Source organism: Arachis hypogaea, chromosome 19 (genome assembly GCF_003086295.3).
Source record: "Arachis hypogaea cultivar Tifrunner chromosome 19, arahy.Tifrunner.gnm2.J5K5, whole genome shotgun sequence".
In the NCBI taxonomy this organism is placed as follows: domain Eukaryota; kingdom Viridiplantae; phylum Streptophyta; class Magnoliopsida; order Fabales; family Fabaceae; genus Arachis; species Arachis hypogaea.
In genome coordinates, this window is record NC_092054.1 from 101378428 (window position 1) to 101395290 (window position 16863).

Sequence of the window (16863 nt, forward strand, 5' to 3'; positions counted from 1 at the left end):
CTCTACCATTGAAAATACATAAGTGAAAGGTCCAGGCATGGCCGAATGGCCAGCCCCCAAAACGTGATCTAAGATAGCATACAACTGATCAAAGATGTCTAATACAATAGTAAGAAGTCCTATTTATAATAAACTAGCTACTAGGGTTTACAGAAGTAAGTAATTAATGCATAAATCCACTTCCGGGGCCCACTTAGTGTGTGCTTGGGCTGAGCTTGAATGTTACACGTGCAGAGGCTCTTTCTGGAGTTGAACGCCAGGTTGTAACGTATTTCTGGCGTTCAACTCTGGTTTGTGACTTGTTTCTGGCGTTTAACTCCAGACAGCAGCGTAGAACTGGCGTTCAACGCCCATTTTACATCGTCTAAACTCATTCAAAGTATGGACTATTATACATTGCTGGAAAGCCCTGGATGTCTACTTTTCAACGCAATTAAAAGTGCGCCATGTTGAGTTTTGTAGCTCCACAAAACCCACTTTGAGTGCAGGGAGGTTAGAATCCAACAGCATCAGCAGTCCTTCTTCAACCTCTGAATCTGATTTTTGCTCAAGTCCCTCAATTTCAGTCAGAAAATACCTGAAATCACAGAAAAACACACAAACTCATAGTAAAGTCCAGAAATGTGAATTTAACATAAAAACCAATGAAAACATCCCTAAAAGTAACTAGATTCTACTAAAAACATACTAAAAACAGTGCCAAAAAGCGTATAAATTATCCGCTCATCACAACACCAAACTTAAATTGTTGCTTGTCCCCAAGCAACTGAAAATCAAATAGGATAAAAAGAAGAGAATATACTATAAATTCCAAACTATCAATGAAACATAGCTCCAATCAGATGAGCGGGACTTGTAGCTTTTTGCCTCTTGAATAGTTTTGGCATCTCACTTTATCCATTGAGGTTCAGAATGATTGGCATCTATAGGAACTCAGAGTTCAGATAGTGTTATTGATTCTCCTAGTTCAATATGATGATTCTTGAACACAACTATTTTATGAGTCTTGGCCGTGGCCCTAAGCACTTTGTTTTCCAGTATTACCACCAGATACATAAATGCCACAGACACATAATTGGGTGAACCTTTTCAGATTGTGACTCAGCTTTGCTAAAGTCCCCAATTAGAGGTGTCCAGGGTTCTTAAGCACACTCTTTTTTTTTTTGCTTTGGACCTTGACTTTAACCGCTCAGTCTCAAGTTTTCACTTGACACCTTCACGCCACAAGCACATGGTTAGGGATAGCTTGGTTTAGCCGCTTAGGTCAGGATTTTATTCCTTTAGGCCCTCCTATCCACTGATGCTCAAAGCCTTGGGATCCTTTTTATTTTCCCTTGCCTTTTGGTTTTAAGTGTTATTGGCTTTTTGCTCTTGCCTCTTGGTTTTAAGAGCTTTTGGCTTTTTCTGCTTGCTTTTTCTTTTTCTTTCTATTTTTTTTTGCCTATATATTTTTTTTTCTGCAAGCTTTGTTCTTTGCTGCTTTTTCTTACTTCAAGAATCATTTTTATGATTTTTCAAATTATCAAATAACATGTCTCCTTGTCATCATTCTTTCAAGAGCCAACATTTTTAACATTCTTAAACAACAACTTCAAAAGACATATGCACTGTTCAAGCATTCATTCAGAAAACAAGAAGCATTGTCACCACATCAATATAATTAAACTAAGTTCAAGGATAAATTCGAAACTCATGTACTTCTTGTTCTTTTGAATTAAAACAGTTTTCATTTAAGAGAGGTGATGGATTCATAGGACATTCATAACTTTAAGACAAAGTTACTAACTACTAATGATCATGTAATAAGACACAAACATAGATAAGCATTTAACATAGAGAAAACGAAAAACAAAAAGTGAGAACAAGGAATGAGTCCACCTTAGTGATGGTGGCGTTTTCTTCTTGAGGAACCAATGATGTCCTTGAGCTCTTCTATGTCTCTTCCTTGTCTTTGTTGCTCCTCCCTCATTCTTTTTGATCTTCTCTAATTTCATGAAGGATGATGGAGTGCTCTTGATGTTCCACCCTTAGTTGTCCCATGTTGGAACTTAATTCTCCTAGGGAGGTGTTGATTTGCTCCCAGTAGTTTTGTGGAGGAAAATGCATTTGAGGCATCTCCGGGATCTCATGGTGATGAGCTTCCTGTGCCTCTTGAGCTCCATGAATGGGCTCTCTTGCTTGCTCCATCTTTTTCTTAGTGATGGGCTTCTCTTTCTCAATGTGAATGTCTCCTTCTATGAAAGCTCCAGCAGAGTAACATAGATGGCAAATAAGATGAGGAAAAGCTAGCCTTGCCCCAAGGGAGGGCTTTTCGGCTATTTTGTAGAGTTCAAGGGAGATGACTTCATGAACTTCTACTTCCTCTCCAATCATGATGCTATGGATCATGATGGCCCGATCCACAGTAACTTCAGATCGGTTGCTAGTGGGGATGATGGAGCGTTGGATGAACTCCAACCATCCTCTAGCCACAGGCTTGAGGTCCAGTCTTCTTAGTTGAACCGGCTTGCCTTTGGAGTCAATCTTTCATTGAGCTCCTTCCACACATATGTACATGAGGACTTGGTCCAACCTTTGATTAAAGTTGACCCTTCTAGTGTAGGGGCGCTCATCTCCTTGCATCATAGGCAAGTTAAACGCCAACCTCACATTTTCCGGACTAAAATCTAAGTATTTCTCCCGAACCATTGTAACATAATTCTTTGGATTCGGGTTCCTAGTGATCCATGCATTGGCATAGAACTCTTGAACCATTAGGATGCCGACTTGTTGGATGGGGTTTGTTAGAACTTCCTAACCTCTTCTTTGGATTTCATGTCGGATCTCCGGATACTCATTTTTCTTGAGTTTGAAAGGGACCTCGGGGATCACCTTCTTCTTGGTCACAACATCATAGAAGTGGTCTTGATGAGCTTTGGAGATGAACCTTTCCATCTCCCATGACTCGAAGGTGGAAGCTTTTGTCTTCCCTTTCCCTTTTCTAGAGGATTCTTCGGTCTTGGGTGCCATCAATGGTAATGGAAAAACAAAAAGCTTATGCTTTTACCACACCAAACTTAGAATTTTGCTCGCCCTCGAGCAAGAGAAGAAAGAATAGATGAAGAAGAAGAAGAAAATATGGAGAGGGGGGGTGTGTTTCGGCCAAGAAGAGAAATGAGGGTTGTGTTGTGAGAAAATGAGGAAGAATGGAGGGGTATATATAGGGAAGGGAGGGGGGGTAAGTTCGGCCATTTAGGGTGGGTTTGGGTGGGAAATTGATTTTAAATTTTGAAGGTAGGTGGAGTTTATGAGGTAGGTTTATGGGGAAGAGTGGATGGATGTGAGTGGTGAAGAGGTGATGGGGAAGAGAGATTGAGGTGATTGGTGAAGGGTTTTGGGGAAGAGTGTTTATGGGATTGTGTGAAAGAGGGGTGAGAAGAAGTAAGTGGAGGTAGGTGGGGATCCTGTGGGGTCCACAGATCCTGAGGTGATCTTGTGGGGTCCACAGATCCTGAGGTGTTCAAAGATTTACAACCTTGCACCCAATTAGGCATGCAAAATGCCTTTGCACACAACTCTGGGTGTTCAGCGCCAGATTGGTGCTTGTTCTGGGCGTTGAACTCCCATTTGTAGCCTATTTCTGGCGTTGAACGCCAGAACCATACTTGTTCTGGGCGTTCAGCGCCAGCTCTTCTCCAGGGTGCATTTCTGGCGTTCAAACGCCCAGATGCTGCCCATTTCTGGCGTTCAGCGCCAGAACCATGCTCTGTTCTGGCGTTGAACGCCCAAAACATGCTTCTTACTGGCGTTTAAACGCCAGTAAGGTCTTCCTTCAGGGTGTGATTTTTCTTCTGCTGTTTTTGATTCCGTTTTCAATTTTTATATTTATTTTGTGACTCTACATGATCATGAACCTAATAAAACATGAAAAACAATGAAAATTAGATAAATAAACATTGGGTTGCCTCCCAACAAGCGCTTCTTTAATGTCAATAGCTTGACAGTGGGCCCTCATGGAGCCTCACAGATGTGCAGAGCTTTGTTGAGACCTCCCAACACCAAACTTAGAGTTTGGATATGGGGGTTTGACACCAAACTTAGAGTTTGGTTGTGGCCTCCCAACACCAAACTTAGAGTTTGACTGTGTGGGCTCTGTTTGACTCTGCTTTGAGAGAAGCTTTTTAAGCTTCCTTTCCATGGATGCAGAGAGAGATCCTTGAGTTGTAAACACAAGGTTGTCCTCATTTATTTGAAGGATCAATTCTCCTCTGTCCACATCAATCACAGCTCTTGCTGTGGCTAGGAAAGGTCTTCCTAGGATGATGGATTCATCCTCATCCTTCCCAGTATCTAGGACTATGAAATCAGTAGGGATGTAAAGGCCTTTAACCTTTACTAACACGTCCTCTACTTGTCCATAAGCCTGTTTTCTTGAATTGTCTGCCATCTCTAAAGAGATTTTAGCAGCTTGCACCCCATAGATTCCTAGTTTCTCTATTACAGAGAGGGGCATGAGGTTTATTCCTGAACCAAGGTCACACAGAGCCTTAAAGATCATGGTGCCTATGGTACAAGGTATTAAGAACTTTCCAGGATCCTGTTTCTTCTGAGGCAATGTCAGTTGGTCCAGATCACTTAGTTCATTGGTGAACAAGGGAGGTTCATCTTCCCAAGTTTCAATGCCAAATAATTTGGCATTCAGCTTCATGATTGCACCAAGGTACTTGGTGACTTGCTCCTCAGTGACGTCCTCATTCTCTTCAGAAGAGGAATACTCATCAGAGCTCATGAATGGCATAAGGAGGTTTAATGGAATCTCTATGGTCTCTAGTTGAGCCTCAGAATCTTTTGGTTCCTCAGAGGGAAACTCCTTATTGTTCACTGGACGTCCCAGGAGGTCTTCCTCACTGGGATTCACGTCCTCTCCTTCCTTTACAGGTTCGGCCATGGTGATCAATTCAATGGCCTTGCACTCTCCTTTTGGATTTTCTTCTGTATTGCTTGGGAGAGTACTAGGAGGAATTTCAGTGATCCTTTTACTCAGTTGGCCCACTTGTGCTTCCAAATTTCTAATGGAGGATCTTGTTTCATTCATGAAACTCACAGTGGCCTTAGATAGATCAGAGACTAAGTTTGCTAGATTAGAAGTATTTTGTTCAGAGTTCTCTGTCAGTTGCTGAGTGAATGATGGAAAAGGTTTACTATTGTTAAACCTGTATCTTCCACCATTATTAAAGCCTTGTTGAGGCTTTTGTTGATCCTTCCATGAGAGATTTGGATAATTCCTCCATGATGGATTATAGGTGTTTCCATAAGGTTCACCTAAGTAATTCACCTCTGCTATTGCAGGGTTCTCAGGATCATAAGCTTCTTCTTCAGAAGATGCCTCTTGAGTACTGTTGGATGCAGCTTGCATTCCATTCAGACTCTGAGAAATCATATTGACTTGCTGAGTCAATATTTTGTTCTGAGCCAATATGGCATTCAGAGTATCAATTTCAAGAACTCCCTTCTTCATAGGCGTCCCATTATTAACAGGATTCCTCTCAGAAGTGTACATGAACTGGTTATTAGCAACCATGTCAATGAGTTCTTGAGCTTCTGCAGGCGTTTTCTTTAGGTGAATGGATCCACCTGCAGAAGTATCCAATGACATCTTTGATATCTCAGATAAACCATCATAGAATATATCCAGGATGGTCCATTCTGAAAGCATGTCAGAAGGACACTTTTTGGTCAGCTGCTTGTATCTTTCCCAAGCTTCATAAAGGGATTTACCTTCTTTCTGTCTGAAGGTTTGAACATCCACTCTAAGCTTGCTCAGCTTTTGAGGAGGAAATAACTTGGCTAAGAAAGCCGTGACCATTTTATCCCAAGAGTTTAGGCTGTCTTTGGGTTGAGAGTCCAACCACACTCTAGCTCTGTCTCTTACAGCAAAAGGGAAAAGCATGAGCCTATAGACTTCAGGATCTACTCCATTAGTCTTAACAGTATCACATATCTGCAAGAATTCAGTTAAGAACTGAAAAGGATCTTCAGATGGAAGTCCATGAAACTTGCAGTTCTGCTGCATCAGAGAAACTAATTGAGGTTTCAGCTCAAAGTTGTTTGCTCCAATGGCAGGAATGGAGATACTTCTTCCATGTAAATTGGAATTTGGTGCAGTAAAGTCACCAAGCATTCTCCTTGCATTATTGTTGTTGGGTTCGGCTGCCATCTCCTTTACTTGTTCGAAATTTTCAATAAGGTTGTCTCTGGATTGTTGTAACTTAGCTTCTCTTAGTTTCCTCTTCAGAGTCCTTTCAGGTTCTGGATCAGCTTCAACAAGAATGTCTTTTTCCTTGTTCCTGCTCATAAGAAAGAGGAGAGAACAAGAAAAGAAGAGGAATCCTCTATGTCACAGTAAAGAGGTTCCTTATAGTTAGTAGAAGAAGAAAAGGAATAGGGGTGAAGAAGAATGAAGAATCCAAACACAAGGATAAGGATAGGAGCAGTGATGTGAGATGAAGAGGAGTGTTAGTAGATGAATAAATACTTAGAAGGAGATGAGGGAGAAGGATTTTCGAAAATAATTTTTGAAAAAGAGTTAGTGATTTTCGAAAATAATTTTTGAAAAGTGTTAGTAATTTTCGAAAATTAAAATAAAAAATGAAAATAATTAGTTAATTAAAAAGAAATTTTGAAAAAGAGGGAAGATATTTTCGAAAATTAGAGAGAGAGAGTTAGTTAGGTAGTTTTGAAAAAGATAAGAAACAAACAAAAAGTTAGTTAGTTAGTTGAAACAAATTTTGAAAAGATAAGAAGTTAGGAAGTTAGAAAAGATATTTTGAAATCAAATTTTTGAAAAAGATAAGATAAGAAGATATTTTTGAAAAGATATGATTGAAATTAGTTTTTGAAAAAAGATTTGATTTTTAAAATCATAATTAATGACTTGATTCACAAGAAATCACAGGATATGATTCTAGAACTCAAAGTTTGAATCTTTCTTAACAAGCAAGTAACAAACTTGAAATTTTTGAATCAAAACATTAATTGATGATGTTATTTTCGAAAATTATGATATAAAGGTAAGAAAAATATTTTTGAAAAATATTTTTGTAATTTTCGAAAATAACTAAGAAAATTGAAAAAGATTTGATTTTTGAAAAAGATAGGATTTTAAATTGAAAATTTTGACTTGACTCATGAAAACAACTAGATTTTAAAAATTTTTGAAAAAGTCAAATCTAATTTTCAAAATTTTAAGAGAGAAAAAGGGAAAGATTTTTTTTTTATTTTTTGAATTTTTATGATGAGAGAGAAAAACATGCAAAATGATGCAATGCATGAAAATTTAGGATCAAAGTATGTGATGAATGCAAGAACACTATGAATATCAAGATGAACACCAAGAACACTTTGAAGATTATGATGAATATCAAGAACATATTTTTGAAAATTTTTATATGCAAAGAAAACATGCAAGACACCAAACTTAGAAATCTTTCATGTTTAGACTCTATGGATGCAAAAAGGCACATGTAAAACAAGAAAAGATGCAAAACAAGAAAACATCAAGATCAAACAAGAAGACTTACTAAGAACAACTTGAAGATCATGAAGAACACCATGAATGCATGAATTTTTCGAAAAATGCAAGATGAACATGCAATTGACACCAAACTTTAAATCTGACTCAAGACTCAAATAAGAAATACAAAATATTTTTTTTGATATTTATGATTTTATGATTTTTTTGTATTTTCTTTTAATTTTTTCGAAAATCATTTTGAAAAAGAAAAATAAGGATTCCAAAATTTTTAATATGAATTCCAGGAATCTTATGCTCTTTAGTCTAAAGCTCCAATCAAAGGGTCAGGCATGGCTTAATAGCCAGCCAAGCTTTAGTATGTAACTCAGACATGACAAGCCTAACATGCCCTACAGAGGAATTAGACATGGCTTTACAGCCAGCCATGCTTCATGAAACACTAGAAATCATTCTTAAAAATTCTGAAGAAAAATATATTTTTGAAAACATTTTTATTTTAAAATATTTTTTATTTTTTTCGAAAACAGATGAGAAGTTTTTGAAAGATTTTTGAAAAATTTTTGAAAACAAAACGAAAAGAAAGTTACCCAATCTGAGCAACAAGATGAACCGTCAGTTGTCCAAACTCGAACAATCCCCAGCAACGGCGCCAAAAACTTGGTGCACGAAATTGTGATCTCTGGTAATGGCTCCAAAAACTTGGTGCTCTAATCTCAATTCATAATTTGTCACAACTTCGATACAACTAACCAGCAAGTGCACTGGGTCGTCCAAGTAATAAACCTTACGTGAGTAAGGGTCGATCCCACGGAGATTGTTGGTATGAAGCAAGCTATGGTCACCTTGTAAATCTCAGTCAGGCGGATATAAAATAGTTATGGAGTTTTCGAAAATAAATAATAAACTAAGGATAGAAATACTTATGTAAATCATTGGTGAGAATTTCAGATAAGCGCATAGAGATGCTTTCGTTCCTCTGAACCTCTGCTTTCCTGCTGCCTTCATCCAATCAATCATACTCCTTTCCATGGCTGGCTTTATGCAAGGGCATCACCGTTGTCAATGGCTACATCCTATCCTCTTGTGAAAATGGTCCAAATGCTCTGTCACAGCACGGCTAATCATCTGAGGTTCTCGATCATGCTGGAATAGGATTCACCCCCCCTTTTGCGTCTGTCACTACGCCCAGCACTCGCGAGTTTGAAGCTCGTCACAGTCATTCAATCCCTGAATCCTACTCGGAATACCACAGACAAGGTTTAGACTTTCCGGATTCTCATGAATGCCGCCATCAATCTAGCTTACACCACGAAAATTCTGATTAAGAGATCTAAGAGATAATCATTCAATCGAAGGTAGAACGGAAGTGGTTGTCAGGCACGCGTTCATGGGGAATGATGATGATTGTCACGTTCATCACATTCAGGTTGAAGTGCGAATGAATATCTTAGAAGCGGAATAAGTTGAATTGAATAGAAAACAGTAGTACTTTGCATTAATCTTTGAGGAACAGCAGGGCTCCACACCTTAATCTCTGGAGTATAGAAACTCTACCGTTGAAAATACATAAGTGAAAGGTCCAGGCATGGCCGAATGGCCAGCCCCCAAAACGTGATCTAAGATAGCATACAACTGATCAAAGATGTCTAATACAATAGTAAGAAGTCCTATTTATAATAAACTAGCTACTAGGGTTTACAAAAGTAAGTAATTGATGCATAAATCCACTTCCGGGGCCCACTTGGTGTGTGCTTGGGCTGAGCTTGAATGTTACACGTGCAGAGGCTCTTTCTGGAGTTGAACGCCAGGTTGTAACGTATTTCTGGCTTTCAACTCTGGTTTGTGACTTGTTTCTGGCGTTTAACTCCAGACAAGAGCGTAGAACTGGCGTTCAACGCCATTTTACGTCGTCTAAACTCGTTCAAAGTATGGACTATTATACATTGCTGGAAAGCCCTGGATGTCTACTTTCCAACGCAATTGGAAACGCGTCATTTTGAGTTTTGTAGCTCCAGAAAATCCACTTTGAGTGCAGGGAGGTCAGAATCCAACAGCATCAGCAGTCCTTCTTCAACCTCTGAATCTGATTTTTGCTCAAGTCCCTCAATTTCAGTCAAAAAATACCTGAAATCACAGAAAAACACACAAACTCATAGTAAAGTCCAGAAATGTGAATTTAACATAAAAACTAATGAAAACATCCCTAAAAGTAACCAGATTCTACTAAAAACAGTGCCAAAAAGCGTATAAATTATCCGCTCATCAGTTATCATGCACTCTCCAAATGGCATATGAAACATATGGGTCTCAGGACGCTATCACTCCACAAATGCACTTATCAGTGGCTCATCAAGCTTGAACCAATAATTATTCAACCTTGCAACATGTAGTAAATTGGCACAATCTAAGTAGGGAACTACACGGTCATGCATTATCATCTTTTATTATCTACAGACACTCCTAATACATCAAGTTGGCTGATAAAACAGAAATATTAAGGCCACAACTTATGGGGTTAGTATACATAAAAAATATATAATTCAAAGTAAAAAAAATAATATGGAATAAGCCAATGATGTAAAACAGGCCAAGTTATAGGTATTCATTATAATATCACAAGTCTAACATCACAAGCATAAATGCATTATAAATGAAATTTCTGATTTTAAGTCGCTAGGTTCACCTAAGTCTAACATCCTTTATAATCATCCAAAAACTTGAAAATTCACTAAATAATAAAACCCTAAATTTCATAATCACAAATGTTCTAACAGTCAATCACACCTATCGGCCTTTAAACCAGCCATGATCTCATTAGATATTCATATTGAAATTAGATTAAATTTATAAGGATATAAACGTCATCAATAGATCAATGACATCAACTAAATCAACTAAATACAGATTCTGATAACTAACCTTTTCATTGATAAATTTGGCAACATACACAATACTGTTTAGGCGGTATATATCTCCCTCATTGGCAGCCATCCTTACCTCAGGGTTGATTCTTCCCACTCTGCCGCACAAATCGCCGTTCTGTGACACACATCTGCCGCCGCAACCTCGCCGCTGTACGCCTTGATGCCTCCACTCACCACCCCTTCTCCCACTGCTGCAGGATCTCTTCCTCCCTAACCTTCTCTCCAACAGCTTGGATATGGTGAAAATGATGACTCTTTGTGTGCAAGGTTAATCGCTGCAACATCTTCAGCTTCCAAACCGAGTATAAATCGTCGTAGCCTCCTCAGGGTTAGGTAAGTTGAGGGTAAATCGTGATTTGGTGTTGAGAGTGTGTAGTTTTGAACATAAATCGTGGCTAGGTGCTGAGGGTTAGTTGTTGCACATAAATCGTGTCAGTCCCTTGTGTTTTTGCCACGAAATGCGTAAATTCTCTCACCTTGGGATGATTTACTCTCAATTTGTAAAGTTGGCTACCCTAGAACGATTTATGGGTGTTTTTTCAGAAATTATTCTTGCATAAATCATCCTAGGGTGTAATAGTTAACATATTATATAAACCACAAGGCCCTGAGACGATTTATATATTATTAAGAATAGAAAATTCACGTTTTAAATTTTGCTTTAGAGGAATCAAGTAATTTTGGAAGGTGTTTATTTTATTTAAGTAAAAAAATCCGAATTCTAATTTAGTATATGACATTTTAAATGTTTTATTTTAGTTCCAAAAATTTTTAAATGTTCTATTTCAATTCTAAAAAAGTTTTAAGCGGGATTTAATATTGTCCTATCATTAAATTTAACACAAACAATTCCCATATTAAAAAGCCAATAATATTTGGTTTCAATATGTAAGTAAAATCGATCCATCAGCGATCACTAATATAAAAATTTTTCCTTTAATTTTGAAGCGTTGATAATTGATTGTTAAGATTTGGAGTTTTGTACAAAAGAAAAATTAAGAACAAGCGTTATAAAAAAATTTGATTATATTTTTTTAATACATAGAAAAAGATATGACTTAATTAATAATATTATTAACGTCCAGGGATGGAGTTAGAGTAATTTTTAGGAGGAGATTAATATAAAAATATAACTCTAGAAAAAAAATTAAAATTAAGAGGGAGTAATATAAAAAATAAAGATCTTTATACATTAAAAATTTTAATTTAGGGATACATTGCTCCCTTAACCTACACTAGCCTCCACCTCCTGCTAATGTTCATTTTACTTTTTCTGTTAATTATCAGTGTCAAATTTAATAGTAGAATTACATTAAACATATTTAAAATTTTTTGGAACAGAAATAAAACCTTTAAAATGTTAAAGAAAAAATAAAAATTTTGTCCAAATATTATAAATCAAAATAATACTTTACCTATTAAAAAATAATTATTATATCTAATATTTATATAAATTATATGTTAAAATATAAATATAAATTAAAAATAAATTAAATAACATATATATTTATATATAAATATATGAATTAATGTTATAATTAATTTTTATTGTGTTTATAATATTTTATATTAAATATTTGATACCGTGCCAATTCATAGGCATAAAATTCGAATTCAATTTGACCCGACCAATATTAGATCTGCACGCATTTTCACTTTGGTTTCATCGAAAAGGGAAATACTACATTTTTCATCGTTATGTAATTACATTTTTTATGCCATGTGATTTGTCACATATCTTTTGGCAAAAACTCTGATTGTTTAACATTATAGAAAACATGGTGAATTTTGTTGGTGAAGGCCAATAATGTTTACGTGTACCACAATGTCTTCGTGCATTATGTGTGAGAACGTAGCCTTAATGTTCAAGTTAAGGTTTTCTTACATACAAAGCAAGGAAGCAAAACTGAACTAAGAACCTCTCTGTTCCTTTTTCCCCTTATCCTATGGCAATGTGGCAGTAACACCCACCACATGCCACTTTATTTTCTTTTGTGTTCTTTTTGTGTACATATATTCCAGGATGCCACCCCAACAAAAGAAAACGAAATAAAAAATATTTTATGTAAACATTTTATCTTTTGACATTAAGTAATTAGTTAAAACACACATCTTTAAATGGAATACAAAATTTATATCCTATCTAATAGTATAGATTATATAGAGATGTGCCGACGAACTTTGAGTATGGTAATAATATATAATATAATACTACTAAATTACGAAAAAAAAATAAAAATAAAAAAATAAAAACGCTTGTATCTGAGCATGTAATTCAACAAAATCTAGATGAACAACCACTCTATATTTTGGTATATTTACATTCTTTTTGTAGGTGGGGAAGGCAACCATACCACAGTGCTTTTTGTGAGAGACCAATCAACAACAATAGTAATTGAAACAATTTAGAAAAAAAGGTCAAATAAGCAAAGTCCACATGTAGGCATCAACAAATGCATCACATTCTTCACTAGAACAACAAAATAAAAAGGGTCTTAATGTGTTGTTATATATCACCACAAAAATTAAAGTGACAAAATTAGCTTCCTCATCCAAAATAAATAATAATAATAAAAAAACTTCACCATTGTTCATTCATGGCAGATCATCAGAGACAGAGGATCCACCCTGTGGTGGTGGAAGCTCCACCGCCACCTACCACTCCATTGGTACCTCCAGGTTCCTCGAGATCAGAAAAGGGCAGTAGTAACCCTTATCATCGTCCTTCTCCTCTTCTGTTGCAACATTCACATGCCATGCCACCAATTATACCGTTACCACCAAAGAAAAGATCAAGAAGCTGCTTCTGCAGGTGCTTATGTTGGACATTATTCTTGATTTTCCTCTTGTTCATTCTCATTGCTGCAATCGCCACAACCATCTACTTTGTCTTCAAACCAAAGCTTCCAGATTACTCAGTTGACACCTTAAGGATCAATGATCTTAGGCTCAACTTCGACATGAGTTTGTATGCCAAGTTCGAAGTGAGGATCACAGCAACAAATCCAAACAAGAAGATTGGTATATACTATGAAAAGGATGGGAGAATGAGTGTATGGTATACAAACACTGAACTCTGCCAAGGCTCGCTGCCGGAATTCTACCAAGGACATCAAAACAGGACAGTTCTGAATTTGTCCTTGAGTGGTCAGGTGCAGGCCGGGAGCACAATTATGGCAGCGATACAGCAGCAACAGCAGACAGGAAGGATTCCATTGGATCTTAAGGTGAAGGCGCCGGTAGCAATCAAGCTCGGGATGCTGAAGCTGAGGAAGGTGAAGGTCTTGGGGGAATGCCAGTTGCTGGTGGATAGCTTGTCATCTAATAATCTCATAAGCATCAAGGCTAGCAACTGTAAATTTAGGATGAAACCTTAGATTTGAGCGTGTACATGAGAGGGCTAGATATTATGTTTGCCTTATATAATGTGATTTCATTATTTTCAATATGGGGTTTGAATATTTATTGATTTTTCACTAAGATACAGCTATAGCCAGTATCTTACCGTTTTTCCCCCTCCCAGTAACGATAGACATACAGATTTGAGATTTCATGATACCTGCTTTTAATGCCTATAATCAAATTGAACCAATTTTTATTGCATTATCAGTATGGTTTCATAAAAACTTGTATACAGAAGAAACAATTCCAGTGATTATTCAATCTGAATCTCTTGAGGAGCTGCTTCAGTTGTTGAGCCTTCTGCACCAGTTTCTTCTTCACTAATACCAGCAGCTTCCACAGTCCTCGTAATCCATTCCTTCAGTGGCTCCTCATTCAAATCAAGCCTCAAAATACCTGCAAACACGCCACCCAAGAATGCTACCGGTTCCTGCTGATGTATATCCAATCAAAGTAGAGAGGTAAGAACATCATCAAATTGCAATGCCAAAAACTATGAACATCATTTCATGCAGAATGTTCCTTTAGCTAATGTTCCTTTAGCTAATAGTACTTTGACAAAAGTCAATTTCGCCATATCTTTGGGTCAGGAGGTATGAACTGGGCAAAACAAAGTTGAGACTAGTGTTAGCCATTTATCAAACTAACAAGGTTTCAAATTGGCTAGTTCAGATAGTTAGTCAGTAATTGTTCAAAAAGGAACAAGCTTTTCATTTAGCTTCTCAAAGCTGAGCATTGAAAAGCCCTAGAGAGAAGTATTTTCATTGATGGCATAAAATTTGTCAAATAAATACATTCATCTAAAGAAGTTATGATTCTATGATCAAACTTCTATCGGTGAGAGAATGCATGTTCTTTCTACAGTGGCCTGTATGTGTATGCTTAACATATACTCCAGTATCAATCACACTCAGTTAAATTAGCAAATGTAATTCCAATTACGCAGAAAACTACTACAACTGAAAATGACTTTTGTATCATACTTGGTCTGCGAATGATATACTAACAAAAAAGAGTTACTCTTACACCCATATTATATGAGTTTATTAACTCATATTATCTATGAAAGAAAGACAGGAAGTAGTGGAAGAAAGGAAGAGAGAGGAAAGCGATAATTAAGGAAGAAAAATAGAATTATAAGGGAACTTTTGTAAACTCAACATAAATTTATCTAATATTTAAATTTCTCCACCATTTCCTTAACTCCCATGTACATTTAAAAGTATACAGTTATGTCTAGACTGAGGTACTAATGCTGTAAAATGGAATAATTGTAACTAATAACTTCATCCCAATGTGAAGATATTTTAGTCAAATTTTACTACCACTAGTTGCCTTATGATAGAGAAATTCAATTTAACGGATAAGTTCATGTCATGTCATGTTTTCAGTATATTAGTCCAAACTCCCAACTCACTTTAATCCGTCTTCCACCTGCAGTTTCGTCTGTTGAGAACTCAATCATTAGCGAATCAGCATAGGGAAAGCGCTACAAAATTATGAATGTAAATAATCAATTCAGCTTAAACTGAAATTTAAAGTGTAGACACAAAAGGTTTCATGACACATTTATCTGGAGCAGGAATATCATTATTTGTTCCCCATACCATAACCACCAGTCAACCAAAGCAAACATTCAAAGATATCAATGGACCCCCCTATATCATGACTACTACCAACAAAGCTAAATCTTTTTGCAGTTTTGACTTTAGCCCTAAGTTAAAGCAATCATATATTTCCAGAAGTTATATCCTTTTCCAGATTCTGTTTTCATTTTCACTGATTTCTGTTCTCATGATTATGTAAAGAAAAAGAAACAAAAAAATTAGGGTTTATCATATCAAGGTTTGACAAATTTCGATTTCTATTTTGCAGGTTTAGGATACAAATTAGGGTTGCTTAAACTGTTATGAAAGCTAAGCTATTCTAGAATCACCTAAACTTTTGGAGAACTAGAACTACCTTATTAGAATAAAATTAATAATTACCTTGAGAGCTTCTTGAATGATGGGGTCTTTCGCTGGATTGAAGAAACACCATGTGACCCCATTTGAAGAATTACTGCTATCATTCTTATTATTATAATTCATATTAATAGCACTGCACCCGAAATTTCTGCTGCTTCTGCTGGCTATGAATGAGGGTGACGATAGCGGGTTTAACCTAATTTTCTGCTTCGATTTCCACTGCGACAGTACAAATAAGTTGGTTAATTAAATAATACAAGAAGAAGACGAAGAAGAAGAACGATGAAGAAGGAAAACGGACCAAAGTGGATGGAAGTGGAAGATGAGAGTGAACCACAAGAGACATAGTAAAGTAGTTACAGTTTCCTTCTTCAATCTGCAGTGCACAGCCACGAACGAATCACGCTTAAGCTTGACACAAATTGATAAAAATCCGAATCTGTTACCTATATTTGTTTCCTCCTTCCGACTCTGGAATGCAATTGAAATGGAAAGTGTTGAATGTAGTCCATTAAAATTATAAAAAAAAAAAAGAACGGAAAGTGGTTTTTAAATGGGTCCATTTAGTGTATAGATGTATAGATTTTTGTTTTTATTGCATCTCCTATGGACATGTGGTGTTTTTTGTTGGCTGGAAGCAGCTAGCCGTCAGGAAGCTGGCGAGGCTCATTGGAGGGTTGGGTGAGCCGGCTGGACAGGGTGATTCAGAACGAGATTTCGTTCTAGAGAGTTCTGTTGGTGTCATAGTTAGGCCTTTTGGTTTGTTCCCAAAAAAGAATGGATGTAACCCAGGAAGTACTTTGGGTCAGTCTTCTCCTTTCATCAAAAGAAATCTTATCAGCGTTAACTAAGACCGCCGCCGCATGTCTCGTGACTCTCACTGTCTCCGACAATTGGGTACTGCGTCTGTTCCGGATGCTCCCTCCTGGTCAACGACTTCTCCACGGACGCCAATCTCCAGCTCATGCGTCGTAGCCAGGTAGCGGTGGTGCTCACAGACGTCATCTTGGTCAGGGGCGCATGTCCCCTAGATAGTCGTGCTGCTCGTCCTCCGCCG

General features: G+C 37.0%; 2 protein-coding genes across 6 annotated transcripts; one reads left to right on the forward strand and one right to left on the reverse strand.

Annotated features, from left to right (window-relative positions):
• Window positions 1–13034: 13034 nt before the first annotated feature.
• Window positions 13035–13883, forward strand: LOC112776426 (NDR1/HIN1-like protein 6). Its single transcript, XM_025820587.3, has one exon. It carries the CDS (start codon window positions 13035–13037, stop codon window positions 13812–13814), a length of 780 nt encoding a protein of 259 aa, XP_025676372.1. The 3' UTR covers window positions 13815–13883.
• Window positions 13884–14000: 117 nt separating this feature from the next.
• Window positions 14001–16596, reverse strand: LOC112776427 (UPF0426 protein At1g28150, chloroplastic). Of its 5 annotated transcripts, none has more exons than XM_025820588.3 (5): window positions 16253–16596; window positions 16108–16182; window positions 15828–16025; window positions 15257–15328; window positions 14001–14272 (listed from the first exon to the last, which is right to left on the reverse strand). In XM_025820588.3, the coding sequence occupies exons 2-5, from the start codon at window positions 16150–16152 to the stop codon at window positions 14093–14095; spliced, it is 495 nt and encodes a 164-aa protein (XP_025676373.1). In that variant the 5' UTR covers window positions 16153–16182; window positions 16253–16596; the 3' UTR covers window positions 14001–14092. The 5 variants fall into 5 exon arrangements, with proteins under 5 accessions (XP_025676373.1, XP_025676374.1, XP_025676377.1 ...); XM_025820589.3 differs by having other exon boundaries at window positions 14001–14269; window positions 16253–16549; XM_025820592.3 differs by lacking the exon at window positions 15257–15328 and having other exon boundaries at window positions 14001–14269; window positions 16253–16549.
• Window positions 16597–16863: the final 267 nt, after the last annotated feature.

What these genes read in the sequence shown, in the direction of transcription:
- LOC112776426 (XM_025820587.3), top strand. Translation starts at nt 13,035, where the DNA reads ATGGCAGATCATCAGAGACAGAGGATCCACCCTGTGGTGGTGGAAGCT.
- LOC112776427 (XM_025820588.3), bottom strand. Translation starts at nt 16,152, where the DNA reads ATGTCTCTTGTGGTTCACTCTCATCTTCCACTTCCATCCACTTTG. An exon ending in TCATTCAAGAAGCTCTCAAG is followed by an intron (nt 15,329 to 15,827) that starts GTAATTATTAAT and finishes ATAATTTTGTAG; the next exon opens with CGCTTTCCCTATGCTGATTC. An exon ending in CAGGTGGAAGACGGATTAAA is followed by an intron (nt 14,273 to 15,256) that starts GTGAGTTGGGAG and finishes GATATACATCAG; the next exon opens with CAGGAACCGGTAGCATTCTT.